The following is a 19,818-nucleotide window of genomic DNA, read 5'->3' as shown; positions in this document are numbered from 1 at the left end:
TAACAGGTGGTTTTACAACTCATTATGGGCGAGACTTCTTCTTGGCTGTGAGCAGAAACTTCCTGGAGTCTCTGCTGGTTGCCTGCTAACGTCTACATAACTTGTTGTTATGACACATTGGTATTGTATGGATCAAACAAACAAGTTAAACCATGTTAATCTGTGAGTTTTAGAGGTGCTGGTTGGTGGATTTTGTTACCTTTGGACCAAGCAAGGCTAATTGTTTCCCTCTCTTATGCTAAGTTAAGCTAACTGGCTGCTGGATGTAGCTTCATTTTGAATGTACAAAAGACAAAAGAGTGGTATTAATTTTCTCTCCCCACTAACTCTTTGCCAGAAAGCGACTAAGCGTATCTTTCAAAATGTCAATCTATTTCTTTAATTTATTTATTGATTTGTTCATTGCTTGATCAACTTGTTAATCAGCTGTCTTCAGTGCTGGGTCTCCACCTCCACCACAGTCCAGTCTCCAGGTGGGGAGCTGCCCTGGCTGTCTGGGGAGTAGCTGCTGACAGAGGTGACTGTAGCGGCAGGAGGGCTGAACTGGGGCAGCATATTGGGCCACATGCTGCTCTCCAAGGGACTCAAGGTGCCCCCTGTCCCCACAGGCAGGAGGAGGAGAGGAGGGCAGCCTCTGTCTCCAGACAGCATCAAGGTCTGGTTGATAAGCTGCTGGACCATGTCCACCTTCTTGTTCCATTCCAGTTCCTGCGGAGGCAACGGACGCAGCTGCCTCTGGAAATTCTGTGTGACGCTTTGGGAGGACAGCACCCTCTTCCCTACCAGCTGTGTGTTCCTGTTACGCTCTCCTCTGGCCTCGTCCTCCTCATCGCTGGTTTCCATGGCTTCATAGATGGTGCAGAGCCCTGACGATGGGGAGAGCATGACTCCAGTTGGGCTCCTCCTCAGCTGCTGCTGCTGCTGCTGCTGCAGGATCTGTTTCTGCTGCATGCGGTACTGCTGCTCCAACTCCAGCTGCCACTGCAGAACCTGCCTGCGGTTCCGGTGCTCCTGCTGCTGCTGCTGCAGCTGCAACTGGAGGAGCTCCCTGCGCTGCTTCTCCAGCTGCTTCTGCTGCTCCAGCCTCAACCGCTCCTCCTCCAGCCACTGCCTCTTTTGCCTTTCCTGCTCTTGACGGTGCTGCATCTCTCTCAGCTTCTCTTGGTGCTGCTCCAGCCTCCTTAACTGTTCTCCACCAGTGTGGCTGTCAGCATTTGTCTCTATCAATAGAGGCGGGGATGCGATCTTGGCAAAACGTGCTGCAAGAGTCGGATCAATGGGCCTCCTGTTGCCTGGGACCAATGCCAAGTAATGGCCATTGGCTATAGGAACAGTGGTGGTGTGGTTCTGGTTCCGGTTGTCTTCCTGCGAATGTGCCTGCAGCTTGTGATCTTCATCCGCTTCGTCTGTCTTCTCGTCTCCTGTGAGACAGTCAACATCACTTGGTGCATCTATTAGAGATGCATGCATCAAACTGAACGGGTGGAACAACAACAGGGACCAGGAAGAAGAGGGTTCAGGATAGTTTTGACAAGAGGGTGAAGGTGTAACGAAAAAATAAAGGGGCTCATAAAATAAAGTGACATCCATGACACAGGAATACTGTATCTAGAAAACAGCAAACAGGAACGAATCACAAGGTAGTTACTACATGATGTTTTCTCTCAGAAGTTGCATTTTCTTTAAAATATGTTCCTTTGAATGCTTTAATAATGTAAACTACAGTACATAGATACCACACTCATATCTGCTGCTTCATCCTCTTTAAATAAGTTGGTTATCATGCAAGTCAGCAGCCATATATTCCCAGTGCAGTACAGACAACAGGTATTTGAGGAGACAAATGAAAACATAGGGGATCATAACGACAAAAACATCACAAGTGACTACACTAAAGTAATGTATGGCATAAATGTAAAACATAAATATTTATTTTGGGTGCCCCAATGTAACTGTTTATTTTAAAAAAAGGGAAGCAGTGGTGTCCCAAAAGACAAACCTGAAACAGGACTTGCAGAGTGTCACGAATACTTGAACAATTTTGAAAAACGATCAAAGCGTTGTGTGAGGTTTTGATACAGGGGTCTGGGGTGTTTTTCCCCATGTCAGGGTTTTGATGAAAGGGAGCAGGCAGGTCAGAGGAACAATGCATGAAAGGGAGAACAGTGTTTGGTCTTCTTGAGCTTCAACATTCAGATGCATTCAAGTGGCTCGTACAAAGAGGCGCTGTTTCAGGAGGATGCATGTAGGTTTCAAAGTGTTCAAAGCTCTTGTGTGTAAAAACCTTGATAGGTATAAGGTGTATTTCCTGTATAATTACTGTACCACCAGTAGTGCTATGGAGAAATGTATAGTGGGTAAATAATGTTTTGTTTGTGCGAGTGTGTTGACTGATCGACAGTTGGTGGCGATAACGCACCAGCAAATGTAGGAATGCACCACCAAAGGCAAAAAAGAAGGGAAATAAATTGCACAAGTTTGTCAGACCTCCAGGTGAAAAACACTGACTGTTAACATGTTTACAAGAAACCTACACAGGGTAAGTGGGCGCCACTTGCCAAAGATGTGGTCTGAATGTGAAGTTGAAAAGTCTGAAAAGGCATATGCATGCTGGAGAACAGGGCACTGGGACACCATCTGGATTCCCTCATGGATTTGATCAAAATTCCATTTTTCGATACAACACCATTGTACAATGTTGCATCACTTCCTGTTTACCGATTATTCTCATGGTGAAGAGGAGGACACACCATGGGAAATTAGATGTGTAAACATACAAATACACAGCGACTCGAACACAAGGACAGTAAGTTCAGGCATGCTGGATCCATAGGGAAAATAAGAAACAGGAACAAAATGCCTTGCAATGATGTTTTAATGGAATTTTGAAAGATAACCTAGTGTGAACCATTCATTTATGAACATGTCTAGTGTAGAATTGTTTCAAAGTCAAGGTAGTACACAGTCTTGTTAGTTAAACATGCAATATACTGTTGAAATAGTAAACCAAACGCCCACTATGAAAATGTTTCAGCGTAAAGCTCAACTGTGATAGCGATGAAGGACAATGCAGGGTCTCATCACAAATAAAAGGCTAGTAAGTTAGTCTCTTCTGGAACACAAATGATCAGCTAACTGAGGCTCAAAGCTTAGCCACTTAAAACCAAATGCCTGAAACACATACTGTACGTGACTGCACGTTATATACCTTAACAACCTATGCAAAGAGCGTAGCACCTCTTGAAGCACACATTAAAAACTTCACCAGCTGCAATCTAATACTCCCATACCTACCGCAACAAATCTGTAAGGGCAAAACAGCCGTGTTAATATCTAGCCTTTATTTTGATAGCTAAAAAAGTCTTGAATCAACAACACAAACTTTTAAAAGGAGCATTTGACTATCGCTATGGTGCTGTTGAACATGAAGCGTGTGTACACAGGGTAGGGAGGACCAGGTTTCAACAGAAAAAAAAACCCAACAAAAAAGCAAATACAAAACAAAAAAAATCATTGACATTTGTTCGGTAAAAACAGTAGGATAAATACACAATGAGTCCATTTTATTCCATCTGTTGTGTTTTTTTTTTTTTTCTTTTTTGGTCACATTGGACCAATCAGTCAGTACCCCATCAGGGGCTACAGAGTATGCAGTGTTACTTAAAAAGAACATACTACTAGAAAATGGTAGTAGCTATTGTACATAAAGGAGTTTCAGCCATACACTCATAACCATGACCATAACAGTATGAAAGAGGGAGGCTTCATTTAAAAATTGCTACAGTCATTTTTTCCCCGTCTCATTTGTTCATTTTTTTTTTTATCTTTTCCTACAATCTTGCTCTCCTTTATTTTTCTTCTAAGCCATCTAAGCCAACTGGAGAGAAAACGAACAACAGGTAAAGGGGGAGGGTTGCGGGGAAAAGGTGCATTCCAGGGGTAATAGGAGGGACTTATACGTTACCTGCCAGAAAACTATCAGTCTTATCACATATGGTAGAGTAGTAGGGTGGCTGGCTGTCACCGGTGTCTCCAGATTCCTGGGCCCCAAGATGGTGACTGGGCTCCAACGGATCAACCTCCTCCAGGTGGTCTGCTGCAATCTTTCCCCCAAACAAGTAGTGGTGCTCATCTAGACTGGGCTGGTTCTCCCCTGGGTGACCCAAAGGCATCAGGTCCACGGGTCTGCCCAGCAGGTCCTCTGCCTGGGCAGCAGCAGCAGCAGCAGCTGAGGTCAGCGTCAGCTCCTTGATGAGGGAGGGGTCCTTGGCCTCCTCTGGCAGCTGTTCCTCATTCTCCAGCGAGAAGATCCCTGGGCTCTTTCCGCAGCTCTCAGCCATGGAGTGGGCGTTGGAGTTGGATGTGGTGCAGTCGAAGCCGTAAGATGCCACAGAGTTGGCGGACTGAGGCGTGGCCCCACCTCCGTCTTCTTCGCCCTCTCCGGCTGTTGCGTCCGCCGCCTCCTCATCCTCCTCAAGAGCGGGCAGATTACAGGTTGGAGGAGGGCTCTCAAATCCAGCACTCTCATCCATCGTCACCGGTGCTTCGGGGTCATTTATTTGCATCTCACCCTCTGTGTCGCTGGCCTCGTCTCCTGAGGTGGAGGGGGAAGACGGGGCGGATGCTGGAGCGGTCGGAGGCCCTGTTCCTAGGACCTCATCGGCAGGGAGTGTCTCAGCCTCCTCCTCTTCTCCATCACCTTTCTCCAAGTGAATACCCAGGTCCTGCTCCATGTCAGGCTGGACTGAAGCCGGCACTGGGGTCTGCTGTTTGTCTGAACGGGACTCCACCCCAGAGCTGCTGTCATAGTCGCGGAGCTCTTCCGGTGTGCTTGTCTCACTACTGCTATGGGCGGCCAGAGCTGTGCCACTCAGAGTGCTGGGCTGGGTCATGCCTTCAGCTTGGGCAGCAAGTAGGACGTCGTCAGCCTCCTCAGGGGCTGACTGATGCTGCTGGGGCTCCTGCTCTGACTGAGGAGCAAAGGAAGGGGCACTCCTGTCCAAACATGCCTGGGCAGGAGACAGGGTGGGCGTTTCAGATTCAGCTGCACCATGGTCAGAAACTGGGCTGGGGGAGGAGACAGCGCGCAGTGAGGCTGGTTGAGCCCAGGGATCAGAGAAGGGGTTGGTCTGGCCCCAGGAGGAGGAAGGGGGGACGCATGGTGGAGGACCAGAGCGATTGAGGTTGTCTAAACGCTCCTCCTCATTGAAGTCATCTTCATCTACATTCCCACAGCTCTCTGTCACTCCTTCGCTGTGCATCTCTATATCTTCGTCCTCCTCGTACTCATCGTGCTCCTGCTGCTGGAACACCTTCTGATGCTCCTCTGCTCTCTCTGAACTCAGGTCCATATCATCCACCCGCTCGTCCTCTTCATCCTCATCTTCCTCTTCCTCGTTGGCCAGGGTTTCCACGTTGGGAGAACCCATGAGATTACCGTCTCCCTCAGAGCCACGGAGGCTCGAGTCGACCAGGGCGTCTGAGCTCTGGGTGCCTTCCAGTATGGCAGTGTGCTGGGTGCTGCTGAGGTCAGAGACTCCCTGCTGCCGACTGCTGGTGCAGCTGCTCACATCCTCAGAGTCCATCCCAGACAGCAGGTCGTCACCGTGCCACCCTGCTGAACCACCAAAGGCTGAGGACCTGACTTGGAACTCCTCAGAGGGCTGAGATGTGCTCATGTCAGTGACCATGGATGATGGCAGATGGCCTAGCCTCCTCTGTTCCTCATCTTCATCCTCCTCCTCATCATCGTCGTCCTCATTTATCTCCTCATCAGCCTTTTCCAGGGCCTCCTCTTTTTCATGAGGGGAGATCAGGTGCCTGGAGGTGAAATCATCCACAGGCGAGGCACCCATCAAGTGAGGCTGTGCCATCGTCATACTGAAGGCCTCTGCAGATGGAGCTGAGGACGTAGGCATAAACAGGTTCTCTTTCTCATCTTCCTCATCCTCCTCATCCTCCTCCATTTTCTCCTGTGCCTCAAACTGTTCTTTATTCTCCTTTTCCTCTTCTGTCTGGGAGTTCATCATATTGACTAGGCTCTGGGGAGCAAAGTCAGATGGAGCCAGGGACTGGTTCCTGTCCCAGGGATCAGACTGGATGTCCAGCAGAGAAGAGGCATTATGCGGTTCTCTGACGGGGGAAACAGGGCCTGGTGGGGAACAAGGAGGAGACATGACAGTAGTTCCCAGGGAAGAAACTGAGTCATTGGCAGACTCCTCGTATTTGAAAAGGTCCATCTGAGCTGACAGCTGAACATTGGAGGCTGCTTCATGGACTGGATCAGCTCCTAGACCTGGCTCTGCTGATGGCTGAGATAGTGGTTCTAGAGGGGGCTCTGTAGATATTTCTCGCACAGGTTCTGGCGTCAATTCTCGTATGGGCTCTGGTGTCGGTTCTCGTATGGGCTCTGGTGTCGGTTCCCGTATGGGCTCTGGTGTCGGTTCCCGTATGGGCTCTGGTGTCGGTTCCCGTATGGGCTCTGGTGTCGGTTCCCGTACGGGTTCTGGTGTCGGTTCCCGTACGGGTTCTGGTGTCGGTTCCCGTACGGGTTCTGGAGTTGGTTCTCGTAGGGGTTCTGGAGTTGGTTCTCGTAGGGGTTCTGGAGTTGGTTCTCGTAGGGGTTCTGGAGTTGGTTCTCGTAGGGGTTCTGGAGTTGGTTCTCGCACGGGCTCTAACACTGGTGCAGAGACTGGTTCTGGTGTTGGGTCTGTAGATTTTTCTTGTACTGCTTCAGTCTGGCTGGACATCAGTTCTGGTGCAGCAGATTGCTCCACAGCTGCTCCTGCAGGAGGTTCTGGTTCCTCTTGTCCGGCAATGACAGTTGCTGCCGCAGCAATAGCTGCAGCAGCAGCTACAGCAGCAGCTATTTCCTTTACAGGTTCTGCAACTGTTGCAGCTTTGGGGCCACGTTTCACAGGAGTTGGGGTGCTGCTGCCCACAGTCTTCTTGGGGCTGGAGGTCTTGGTGGCAGCCGGTTTGGAGCCAGGGGTCTTGGTAGCATCCTTGGAAGGTGTGGGCTTACTGTCTTGTTTTTTGGAGCTGTTGGGTGTCTTTGTGTCTGCAGCCTTACTAGCAGTAGGCTTTTTGGTGGTGACATCTGATTTTGAAGCAGATTTTGGGGTCTCAGGTTTTGCAGACTTCGTTGTAGAGGAAGGGCGAGTAAGGGGGGACTCTGCAGGCTTTTTGGATGCTGGGGTGGCTGGTTTGGTAACATCTGGGGGGGGAACACAACACAAGGAATAGTTAAACGATGATTAGATAAACTAAACTACAGCTTATTATAATGCACATAAAACCCTTTCTGTAAAAGATACATTTACATTATACGACCCTGATTTAAAATTAAGGATGTGGAACAAACTTAACTTTGTACAAACAGCATCCCTGCTCATGACTATATCTTCTTTTTTTAAATGTTTTATTTTTACCTTTTTTCACAGGGGTTGTGTTTCTGGATGTTTGTGATGCTGGTTTGCCAGCAGAGGGGGTAGTGGAGGTTGGTTTGGAGGCAGCAGGCTTGGTAGCGGTGGAGGAGGTTTTAGGGGTGGCAGGTTTGGCTGTGCTGGTAGTGGGTGGCCGGGTTGAGCCAGTGGCAGGACGAGGTGATGCTGACGCGCCAGTTGTAGGCCTGAAGGAAAAAGAAGAGGGTTGAGAAATACTGAGAGGAACTACAGCATAGAGATCTGGTGAAGAGAACAATGCTCTTTTTTCAAATATCTCTCATTAGGCGATCATCAAAATCCCCATGAGAAAGACATATTTGAGTGAGCTCAATAAGATGGTGGTTTCCTTACTTAAAAATACAAGGGATGAAGATTAATTGAAGGTGACTCAAGTGTTGTTGACTGTTAAGCCATTCACAGCTAGGGGCAAACAGGTCTTTCCTTGACCATGTGCTGGTCAGCACTATGCTTTAAGTGCCTCCAAATGATTGTGACAGGGAGCAAGACTTTGACTTCTCACTTGTTAGTCACCCTAAGAGCCAGCACAAACACACGCAAGGTGGCTTGCATGGATTGCAAGACAAAAAAAATCAATTCAGTGGGATGTAGGCACAAGGAGAAGATGGACGGTTGTTGTTAATAGGTACATCTGTAAGCAAGAGAGAACACCTATTTTAAAGTCCTTACATTGGTTGTGAATCAATTTTTGTATGGATTCTGATTATTGTTTTTCGTTTTTTTTACTTGCACCTGCCTGGCATGAGTCTTTGTCAGTCAGTTGTTCCAAAATGCAGGGAAAAAACCTTTAATGAGGCAGCTTTTAGTTTTGATGCTCCGAGCCGTTGAAACAGTCTGTCTGAGGATCTGAGAGCAGCTGTTAGGCTAATCTCCAAACAGAAAATTAAAACCTACCTCTTTAGCCTGGCTTTTGATTAGAATGTATTATTTATTTTTTATTATCGTGTATTGAATTAATTCCCTCTTACTCATTTTATTTACGGTCTTATTTTTTATTTTTTTTTATTGGTTTTATTATAAAAATTTCTGTGTGCAGTCTTGAATTAACTCATTTTGTTTAATTATCACCTCATTCAGTTAAGCATATTGAATTGCACCAACCTGTACAAATACAGTTTGATTGATTGTAACAGACTTTGAGCCATTAGCATGCCATGACGAATTTGCATTTTCTAAATAATAATAACTCAATTCTGTCTTTAGTTTGTCACCATCTGAAACAACAGGCCCAGGCCCAGCGCGCTCTTCTACAACCCCATGACAAACTCCCCTGAGGGTTATGAAGTGAAGCCGTTTGAGAGGTGAGTCACAACGGACCCCAGAGAGGCATCTCCACCGCAGTCAACCTTGTCCCTGATCTCTTGTCTATACCCACTCCGCGCAAGGGATTGACACTTGGGGCAGTATGCATCAGCCTGCCTGCTCTGACGGCCTGCCTGGCCCAGAAGCTGAGCGAAGTAACCTACATCTAGTAGTCCTGACAGGGCTGTGGTGTGCAATCTCATGGGCCACGCTACACTAACTGCCTGATTCTAAATAAAGAATTGAGCTAGCACTGGCAGAACGAGAACAGGGAGAGCGAAGATGGCTGGGACCATGTTAATCTTTAATACTGAAAGGAGAACAAAAATAACTTCTCCAAATCCCCCAGCTGGAACTATGGGCTGTGTTAAAAGCACACTCATTGTACAAGGGCAATGAAGTAGTGTGTGCTATTCACAACATGGCAAATGTAATGGAACACGGTTTGGTAACATGAAATAAGATTCAGGCCAGGGAGCAACGGGTGGCAACACAATAGGGGTGTGGTCACATCAGAAGTTCAACAAAGCTTTTACAGTCATTTAGAACTGGCTTTGGGGTAGTGAAAGGTGTGTTTACTGATACAGAGATTGTTGGATCATGTCAGTGCGGTTATGCTAATATAAAAGCCTTCTGGCTATGCAGAAAAACTGAAAGACTCATGCTTGACTCATTGATTTACAGTGTTTAGAGCTGACCATGTTTACTGGAAAATCAGACAGGTCGGAAAATGCTGATGAGGAAATTTGATAGTAAACTTGTTCGTGTTATTGTAGCACAAGAAAGACCTTCATGCTTCTGAAGTAGAGACAGTATAAAAGACACAGAGAGAGATGAAAATGATTATCTGGCCAAGTGGTGACATGCAGGCAAAGAGTTGCACTAAATCCTATGCTGAAATGCAGTGCTGGCTAAGGGAAAAACCTTTTTTAACAATAAATAAATAACTTCAGTCAGACAGTTAAGTCTGAGCAAATACATTTCATTTAAAAATATCTTCTCTTCTCTGTTAGATTTCTAATGTGTCCTAAGCTTACATTGGGTAACGATGAGTGAGATGTTAAGATTTTAAGCCTAAAATTGTTCGCCAATGAACAAGGTGCCAAAAGGTGAAATGAGAATAAGCTCTTACAAAAATTGGAGTCAGCGTTGCCTGAATTAGAGAGTAAAAGACAAAAGAATTACAGGCAAAGGAGAAGGGAGAGAATTAAAAGATACAGAACCTGGTACTAGAGTCGAACTATGCTGAGAGGATATTCACAATAATCTGTTTGATTAAAAGGAATATGGATAATCCGAGAAGGCAGGACTGCTTTCTAGAGCACTGGAAATTAACAGGCCTCAGACAAAGACAGAGGAGGGAGATAGAGAGAGAGATGGGAAGGGGGTAGGGACAGATAATATTCATCCAATTACACATTATCTTATATCAATATCTTCTTCTTGCTTATCCAAGAAGGCAGTCTGCACAGTTGAATACCAATTTACAGTATTTAAGAGAGCAGGCCACAGTAAATTAAGGCCTTGTGTTCTGAGGTCAGAAGTTGTTTAACAGTACTTGGCTATGATGACAATGCCTGAATACAGTAATAAAATGACGCTTGAATTATTTCAAGCCTCCATTTATTTTGTAATTAAGCTCACTGTCAGCTGAATGACAGAGAAGACTAAGAGTTATTGTAGTCTTTAAATGATGCTGCTTTGCGTCTACATTTAACTCAATGGGCAGCTTGTAGGGAAAAAAAAAAAAACTGTGTTCATTGTTCACATTTCACCACAGGCCTTGCTGAGAGAAACAACACTTTAAATTGGGGTTAAAGCAAATGTTGAGCAGACAGCCCAGAAATGCACTGGAGCTGAAAAATCAGAGGACTCTGGCTGTTAGTTGCTAGAGGCGCACTGAAGCAAACAGCAAAATAGTTCGTTTTGGTCGCCTGAGGAATATTAATAACATTTAAGCTTTATTGCAGCTACGCATTTCCTCAATCACTGGAGCAGAGAAAGGATCGCTGTGTGTAAAAACATGGTTGCCTGCTGGTGCTGCTTTGTTCCAATGACAACAAGAGTCAGGCTATGATTTAAATAATCAGATGCACCATCAAAGGAGCGAGTGAGTAAGCAGGAGCTGAGCAAGCATGCAGGCAGACATCTTCCCCGCAGCAAAGGCAACAAACTATGGCGGAAGGGCCTCCCTCCTTTCAAGACAAGCAGAAAATTAAAGCTGATGCTGTGTTAATTAAGCACCAGAAATATGGAGGGTGGATCTTCAACCCGGGGCCTCATTTATAAAATTTAAAAACAGGGCTGGAAACGTGCGTCCGCCACTTCCCAAGCAAAGGTTGTGATCTATAAAAAACAATCTTGACATGAGAATGTGCAGTCCTCCACGCAAACTCTGAGGCATCCTGAGTATTGTAGGCCAATAAAAAAGTTAATATAATTTAATACTACATGAGTTAATTTGCAAAACAGATGAAAGCCTTTCTGAATAAACAAAGACCCGTTTGACTGATTTTCCCTGAAGTGCGCAATAAATCATTTGCAGCGCACACAAAGAGAACCATGATTTAGGATAATAAACACAAACAGAGATATCTGTTTCTGCAAAAGAATAACTCAAATGTGTTTAATCGGGAATCATATTATCAATACTTGCATACAGTGCAATTTATTCTCATAAATAAGGTGAACAGCAGGACAAATTACATTTAAATTGATGCCGTATTCAATGTGTCAGTCAAGCAAATATGAGTGCATAGTTTCATATAGTGTGTTATCACATGTTAGTTACCAATCGAGCCAAACGCTGTGCGCCATCGTGTTGCTTCGTTGCTTATGTTATTTAAAACAAGTCTTATTTATTCTAATTCATCAGCAGCCTGTTTAAACACAAGTGGAATACATTTGGTTTACTCTCTTTTCAAAGGGGGAATGCAAATTAGTACCCGGGTCATCCAATCTTGAGTATGTGTGTCCCCCTCCACCACCGCCACTACTCAGGATTGATGCGCTTTCCCGGAGATCAATTATAAAGGGGTGGAGCTCCGGTGCCCCCTTTCCTCCAGTGCACAAGCGTTGTGTGTATGTATGCTTTTTACTCACCGAACAACACGCTTCAGCTTCACCAAAACGAACATCATTGTCACACTGGGTTAAATTTTCTTCTGACTTCTTGTTCTTCCTTTCCTAATGTACCTCTACGGTTCAATAGGAGCAAGGAACCCACTGTGGTAGCCATAAGGTTGAATTTAGACAAAATCAGGCGCTGTGGCAAAAATGCCAGTCCTCCTATTCCTTTGAATGGGGCTAGTCTGTTTAGGCTGCAGCGATAGTGGGCGTAGTGGATGCCAAAACCCAGCTAAAATTCACCGATCCGGTAATCAGACCGGTCAAACTGTTCACAGTCAGCCTGAATATCAATGAAGCGGAGTTCATGGCCCAAACTATACTCTCCCAGTTATGTCCTTGCTTGGTTTATTTCGTGTACCCTGCTTTGACGTCTGTGTCTGGCTTGCAAAGAAAGCGAGACAGCAACAGTCGAGGGATCTAGAGAGTGACTAAGGAGAGGGGGCGGTGGCAGAGAGAGAGCTGATGACTCAGAGAAATAAAATGTTATATTTCTAATTGTTTCACAGTGGTTACACTCTAAAGCACAAATAAACCCGCCCACACCGCCACACAACCCTGTGGCTAATTGCTGCAAAGCCTGATTTGATCTGAATTCAGACTAAGCCATGGTGGTGTCTACCTGCCAGCCTGCCACACTGCTCTGCAGCAGCAGCAAAGCATAAAGTGCAGACCCAGGAGCTCAATGTTCATGTAGATACAATTCCACCTCAACCTGATGAAGAGTACTGTACTATGCAGCTAATTAAGAATTCACACAGAATAATCACTATATAGTGAGGGTGGAAAAGTGCAGAGTTTTCTCTCACTCCATTACCAAATGTTCCCTACATGGGTATATATGTACATGCAATGAGGTAAATTAGTTTGAGAAGGAATATTGAGACAATTTAAAAAAATCTTTTTTCACACGTTCAGCTTATGTTTGAAAATAGAACAGCTACTATGTGGTTCTGGTAGAGAGAAAAAAACACTGCTTTCCAAAATTTGTTTTTCCATTATATCTGATCACACCCAAAGACACACCCTTGCACACTTAAACCTTTGTCTCACAGTGGAACATATACACCTCCTTCTGCCCCTCTTTTCTTTCCTCCATCTGACTCATTTCCTCAAAATCCATTTGGTAATTGGCTCTGTGGCTACATCTATAAAATCATGGCAGCGGAAGACTGCATCACAGTGATGGGCCACACCCATAGCAGGACGGAAGATTTACAGCCTGCGCAACATGTCATCTGCTTCATGCTTGACTGTCGAATGGTGTCTGGGGCAAGGAGCCCGACTACCGCTCACCACACATCAGCAGTAATTTGTTAGATCATGAGGAGGGTTGTGTTCAACTCACTGCAATAAAAATTTATCATCACTGAGGGACCCTCAGTAATGAAAACAGCATGACTAATGTGGGAACATGGGTGGCTGAGTGGATGGCAGGAAGGTGACAGCAAAAATGGAAACCCACCTGATCGCCCATTTCCTCCTCTGAGGTTGTACAGTAAGGACTGAATACCCTTGCTCTGTCCTCTGATCTAACGTAGGGCAATGTTTCACTCCGTTTCACACTGAGAAACCCTCTGGTCCTCAGCTTCTTCTTTCTACCTCTGCATCTTTCTTTCTCTCTCACACACACAAATGTATGCACCGCCCTCACAGTCTCCATGTATCTCTGACAGCAGTGATGGACGCTCAGCAGAGACACATGACTTATTCAGCCATGTAGCTTCCATACTCCACTGCCTCCATTTTTGTTTTACTTCACGCTGCTGCATCTGCAGACAGCAGGGCAGAAAGGAAAAAAGCAGCTCAGCGGCACATGCGCATGTACTACGTGTTCGGCAGGCCAGCACGTATGCCGCAGCTCCTTCCCCCTTTACCTCCACATCATACTGACTTACCAGCAAATGAACACATGCTCTGCATCCTAATTACATACTGCTCCTACTATGCAGGCGTCCATGAGCAGCACATATGTACACACACTGAGACATATATATAGTGAATGCACCATGTGCTATATTGTCCTGTTGGGCAGTTTGCATGCTGCACACCAATCCCCAATTAGAAATGCATAACTGGACAGGAATCATCTTTGGAGCTGCCCAAGGAAGCCAAAAACTGGTGCATTTATGTACACAAGCTGACACCTCAACTGTTAGTATACATCCCAGCATGCTTAGACGTAATGTTCAAACAACCCACCATGATTTCTACTTTCTCCATTTGCACATTAATCCGGCTCAAATGTTCGCTGTCACAGGCCGTGTGCTGTGGGCGCACACGCTGACATGCCACACAAAAACAGCAACATCTTCACTTTAGCTGTACACTTCACTACATAGCGGTCATAGCCTATGGTGCATAAACAATATATTCCTATAGAGGAGACTATCAACACCCTCACTGACCCGCTGCTGTTTTCATAGACGGGTAAAATGCACTGTGTGAAGGGAGATAGTTATTTAAGTGGTGAAATGCTGTGACTATTAGACTTGTCTAGACAGAAAAGACTATCTTTCTTTCAACTAAAAGTGTACATCTAAAGGTTTTTATATACAAAGCAGTCAAAAGTCTGTTTAAAAATAAAAAATAAAAACCTGCCTGACAAAGAACGAGCTAAGAGTCACTGGCAGCAACAACTAAAAAACCTAATTTAATTTAGCTAAAACCTCTAGCTGAATAGGAGGAGCCCCATGTGAGTGGCCTTAAATTAGATTGATGTCACTTAGTGAACCTGCATTTGCTCTGCACTTTTATTTGTCTGATAACTGGAACCTGCTGCAGATGGAATTAAATCAATTGAGCTTCACAGTAACACTGAGTAAATTGAGAGACCCACTGTGTAGTGTCTGTGTGTGTGTGTGTGTGTGTGTTGGGGGTAGGGTGTAAATCTAATTAAAGCAGAAATGTATGGCCCCGTCAAAGCACGTCACACATACAAATGCTTAAGTGCACAAACACACACAGAATTAATAAAGTATGCCTACAAGGGTACATGGTGCTGTCAGAGAAGCCTAATGTCAGTAATGGTTCTACCTCTCTCGTGGGGATTGATCTACTGCAGCTAAATCCTTCTCTAGCCTTCACATCCACAGTGTTTAAGACATTTTACTGACTCACACTAACAACACAAAATACTGCATCAAAAGTGCATGCTTAGATAAACACTAATAATCCAATCTTACCCTGATTACAATATTAGCCTCAGCTAGTTTTCAGCTCACTCTTTTAACAGATTTACCTGGCGTGTTACCAACAGAGCTCATTAGTCTTTTTATTAAAAAAAAAAAAGCCAGCATGTCACTTGACGAGTAAAACAAGGGCTTTGTGGGAGCACGAGCCGGGCATCCACTTCACTAATGAGGGGTGGTAAGGGGCTATTGACCCATTCAAGCTCTTCTTGTTCTCTATTTTGAAAATATTTAAGGCAAAATTTAAGAACTGCCCTTTTACTGAGATATTTGGTGCCCCTGAGGACTGGAATCCGTTCACTTCCAAATAAGGTAGAGCGGCACAGCCCGGAAAAACACAAGCACGTGCCATCTTTGAAATGTGAAGTTTGAAGAACTTTAGAAATGTGAAGTTTGATTTCAGACTGATCTTCCAATGTTCTGACCAAGCGGGAACCTCCGGGTCTGAAAAGTGAGGCGCATTCGAAAGTCCCTTAAACCTACATTCTATCGAATGTAGTAATGCAAGTAATGCAATGAGCGGAGCAAGTACCTCATACCAAACTATGCCTTTACCAATGACAGAGACAGAGAGAGAGACAGAGAGAGAGAGACAGAGAGAGAGAGACAGAGAGACAGAGAGAGACAGAGAGAGAGAGAGACAGAGAGAGAGAGAGACAGAGAGAGAGAGAGACAGAGAGAGAGAGAGACAGAGAGAGAGAGAGACAGAGAGAGAGAGAGACAGAGAGAGAGATTACATGTATGCTACTCAAATAGTCAACAACTATTCTGTCGCTGTTAAAATACCAACAGTATTTACAATTTAAAGTGTTGATCTGAACTCTGATAGCATTCATTTGGGTTCGCTGATTTGATTTTTAAATTTAAAGAACAGCTGGGGGTTCATGTTCTACAGAAAACTGGCTGATCATGATGAAGGTTATGAATAAAATCACCATAACAGTTCAGGTAGCACAATGAACATTGTGTTCTGCAGCTGTGATTACCAGAGTGCCCTTGTGTAATGCTTTTTAATTAGATGTTTGTACATCAATTGTTGTATAAAGCTGTAATCTGAGTGTAATCCCCACAATCCAACTACTACTCGTTGCTTGTGGGGTGTGGAGGCAGGTGGGGGACTTAAGGCATCATCACCTGAAACACCTTTCTGTCAGGTGGAAGCAAGTGACTCGCAACTTAGTGTATACGTCATGTTAGTCTCATGGCAGTGACTAAATAAATGAGAAAATAGGGAAAGATGCCAAAAAAACAAAAATCATACTTGTGATGACATCATGTAAGTCATGCTCTGTTCCTCTTAGCCCAGATGGATTACTGGATCTCTGAGGCCAAATACCAATTTTCATATTTGACAGTCTGGTAACCATATATGCTCATTTTACTTTTGGCAAGAAAGCAAATTTCCAAAATGTTAAACTATCCCGTTAAGCATCTTCCTGGGGGTTCTTGCAGTGTGTGGTTATTCTCCTGGTTTCTTGCTACGAGGGTTAACTGTTTGACGCAAGTGCATCTGACTGAACAATGTGTCTACACACAGACATACCAACAAGGTGACATAACACATCATATCATAAACCATGGTGGCATAACAGTAACGAAGAAAACACAAACAAACAAGAGGAAGAGGCAGTGGGATTGGCCCACGGTCAGGCTTCCAAAAGCTCTATCTGATCATGATCATCTCTGTCTCAGACAAAGGCCTCGTTCAGCCTGGACTCCTGGTCCATCGCCAAGTCACCTCAGGACCCAGCACCATGCACACAGTGTGATTCAGGTGAGGAACACATGTTGACCACACATGCTGGTATACAGACACACAAGCTCTCACTCTAAAGAAACAAAAACAGTTCTCTTGTTCTCGATTAATTCTTCCAACTGCTCATCCTCCTCCCTCTAAACCCCGCTCCTTCCCAAAACTTGTTTTATTAATAATGCTGCTGTATAATGCTTCTCTGCTGAAACCCTGTGAGGCATTCCTCTAAGGCTTGCTCTGACATTGGCTGGTTGCTGGCCTACTTATACCCAGCCCTTCCAAGCCCCTATGTGGGGGATCATTGTCCCTCATTCCTCCAGGGTGGCTTTTCTTTAACAGGGTCTTCTTTGAACCTGTAGCCAAGTGAAGCCTTTTTGAACCAACTGCTTCTCACTTGGCACTGAGCAGCTTTATAATGCTGAACTTATTCCCCCCTCCCAGTTCTCATCTATTTGGCAATTTATTTGGATTTGCTGCTGTTCAGGAGCAAATTGCTCGCAAATCAGCAAATTTGCTGATTTGCTCGCAAATCACTGGAATGGCTTTTAATAAAACGGAGCCCACTTAGAAGGATGTCTGAGAAGAAGACCAATTATAGACAGCTGCCTGTGCTTTCTACAGACACACAGAAAATCTCTTTCAGGCCTGTGTGTGCTCGTACACACACACACACACTCCACAAATGGTGTACCTGGTTGTCTTAGAAACAGGGGGCTTGGGTGAGGCAGCAGAGCTAGGCTTGGTGGGAGTTGCGGAGGCAGGCTTGGGAGCTGTAGGAGAGGAGAGAGAAATATGTAAAGAACAATAAAAAAGTATTATATAGTATAGTATAATATACTAGTGCTGCAATGATTATTTGATTAATCAGTTAGTTGTACTATTAAATTAAATGCCAACAATTTCAAAATCGCTTCATCAGTCATGAGTAAGTTCCCTTCCAGACAAGCTGTACAGTATCTAAAAATACTCTGCCATGATTAATATTTTATTTATCATTTTCCCATATAAAAAGTTAAAAATTCTCTGAAAAAGGGCTGGAAGCACATCTACTCTTTCTTTTTGGATCTATGAGTGACACGGCCACCACCGGTGACTGCGCTGGGCTGACATGTGAAAGAGCGGTGTGCATAAAGATGGCTGGCTTTGGGGGAAAACACTGGAGAGATTCAGCCATGTTGAGCCTCAGGCAGATGAAGACTCAGATCAGGAGTGTTGTGCACCAAAAATCAGTGACTAGCAGATGCAACAGAATGTTAAGTGTGGTTAGCATCTTATATTTGTTTATGTTGTTTTTCAGCTTGTTAGCTAGCTGACACAGCGTTAGTGGCTGTGAAACATAAAATATTACCTGCTGCGATGTTACAGTGCGTTCAAAATGTCCCATTGTTATTACATAGTAGATAGAAGGAAGGAAGCTCCAGGGTTCGGTTTACATCCAGAAACTGCAGACTCTACCATGTTTGTGGTCAACACTTCTCTAGTGTCTACTCTGAGCTGGAGGTTTCAGGTTTCTATGCCAGTGGCATTTGCTTGACAGTGATTGGCTATCAAATTTGGTACCAAACCTTGCTTGCCCGGGGTTCATTTGAATCTCAGATTTTAGGGAAATATATGGACGTCTCCCCTTTCGGTAGAGGAATGTGAAAACACCTCCCTAGTGACCAACTTTGCACAGATACTACTCAAATGTAATTTTTTTCTGGATTATTTACTCCTCAATGACAGTAAACTGAATATCTTTTGGTTGTAGACATCAACGTGGGTTTAGGGAAGCAGTGATCCACATTTTCTGAACCCAAAAACGAAGCGACAATGAAAATAATCGGTAGTTGCAGCCCTAGTATATAGTATGATACGTCGAGGATATAGGTCAGGTAGACATATCTTTCATACTGTAGGTCATAAGTATTTAGGGCAGATGCATTTCTACATTAGCATCAGCCACTCTGGCATGTCTAATATGTGTGCTGAATTCATCCTATGTGCATCTATCCGCATGTTATCACATTACAATGAACACTCCTCATTAGTGTTAGAGCTGGGAAAACATTTCATGCTAGACTTACTGTGAATGTTTTTGCCAGACAGCCTACATTCTGGACTGAAGTTTTCGCACTGATGTCAACTTTTTGTTTTGTGCTAACATTTTCACCAACCTGGGGGCTTTCTAGCAGCTGCTGCAGTGGTGCTGGTTTTGACACCATTAGCAGGTGTGGATGGCGTCTTCTTTGCTGCTGCTGTTCCGGTCATTGACTTTGTGCCATCGGTGGCAGGGACAGCCCCTGTGGCTTTCTTCTCGCCCACTTTGCTTTTGGAGGCTGGGGCTGCGGCCGGTCCTGTTGGTTTTTTGGAGGGTGCCGTGGTTGGGGTGCTCTTTTTGACTGCAGCAGGCGGGGTCTTCTTAGCCACTCCATTGGTCTGGGGCTTAGACACGCCATTTGAGAGGCGGCTCTGGGCTGTGTTGGGCCGTGAGCCTGATGTGGTCTTGGTTGGGTTGGTGGTACCAGGTTTTGTCTTGGCCGTAGCTTTGTTTGTAGTCTTGGCTTTGGAGTCTCCTGAAGTCTTGTTGCCGGTCTTGGCAGCTGGGGTTTCCTTGGCCTGGTCTGCCTGGGGTCCCACCTGGCCCGTCTCACCTACAGGCTGCTGTGCCATCTTGTCCTCTTCTGGACTGGCTGCCTGGTTGGGCTCCTGTCCCACGGCCAGTGCTGCCTCATTTACTGGATTGGATTCCAACGTTTCCATTGGCTCCAGCGCTGCCGTGACAACCCCATCCGGCTTCATCTCCCCTTGAGTGGTAGTGGTCCGTCTCAGCAGGGTAGGGCTGACTGACTTAAATCTCACAGGATGTCCACAGGTCTACAGGTGTTCTGGAGATAGCAAGTTCTAGTCTGCAGAGAGACAGGACAATATAGAGTACAGCACAGTTAGCCAACAGCAAGACCAGACATGAACAGCAGCTGTCTCTCTGATCAGCAGACAGAGC

General features: G+C 45.2%; 2 protein-coding genes across 3 annotated transcripts in view; both read right to left on the bottom strand.

Moving 5' to 3' along the window:
- Positions 1–414: 414 nt before the first annotated feature.
- LOC123984924 (alpha-protein kinase 1-like) lies at positions 415–2,744 on the bottom strand. Its single transcript, XM_046072189.1, has one exon. The coding sequence runs from the start codon at positions 1,588–1,590 to the stop codon at positions 433–435; it is 1,158 nt and encodes a 385-aa protein (XP_045928145.1). The 5' UTR covers positions 1,591–2,744; the 3' UTR covers positions 415–432.
- A 113-nt stretch (positions 2,745–2,857) lies between these two features.
- The window catches only part of wu:fb95e10 (cell surface glycoprotein 1), a 30,776-nt gene continuing 13,815 nt past the window's right edge, over positions 2,858–19,818 (bottom strand). Inside the window, exons 2-6 of one of the 2 annotated variants that reach the window (XM_046072125.1) lie at positions 18,992–19,723; positions 17,527–17,605; positions 7,431–7,630; positions 6,666–7,216; positions 2,858–6,617 (exon numbers count right to left, since the gene is read on the bottom strand). In XM_046072125.1, coding sequence (XP_045928081.1) covers positions 3,954–6,617; positions 6,666–7,216; positions 7,431–7,630; positions 17,527–17,605; positions 18,992–19,616 — 4,119 coding nt within the window. In that variant the 5' untranslated portion in view covers positions 19,617–19,723 and the 3' untranslated portion in view covers positions 2,858–3,953. Of the gene's footprint in view, positions 7,217–7,430; positions 7,631–17,526; positions 17,606–18,991; positions 19,724–19,818 lie in introns of both variants that reach the window. The other variant, XM_046072118.1, reaches the window with a different exon arrangement.

The sequence above is a fragment of the Micropterus dolomieu genome, linkage group LG02 (genome assembly GCF_021292245.1).
Source record: "Micropterus dolomieu isolate WLL.071019.BEF.003 ecotype Adirondacks linkage group LG02, ASM2129224v1, whole genome shotgun sequence".
NCBI classification, from domain to species: Eukaryota; Metazoa; Chordata; class Actinopteri; order Centrarchiformes; family Centrarchidae; genus Micropterus; species Micropterus dolomieu.
The sequence above is the reverse complement of the archived record's forward strand: the minus strand, read 5'-3'. Positions and strand labels throughout refer to the sequence as shown.

Bases quoted from the DNA above. Each gene is read 5' to 3' on its own strand.
- LOC123984924 (XM_046072189.1), bottom strand. From the start codon at position 1,590: ATGGATGTCACTTTATTTTATGAGCCCCTTTATTTTTTCGTTACACCT.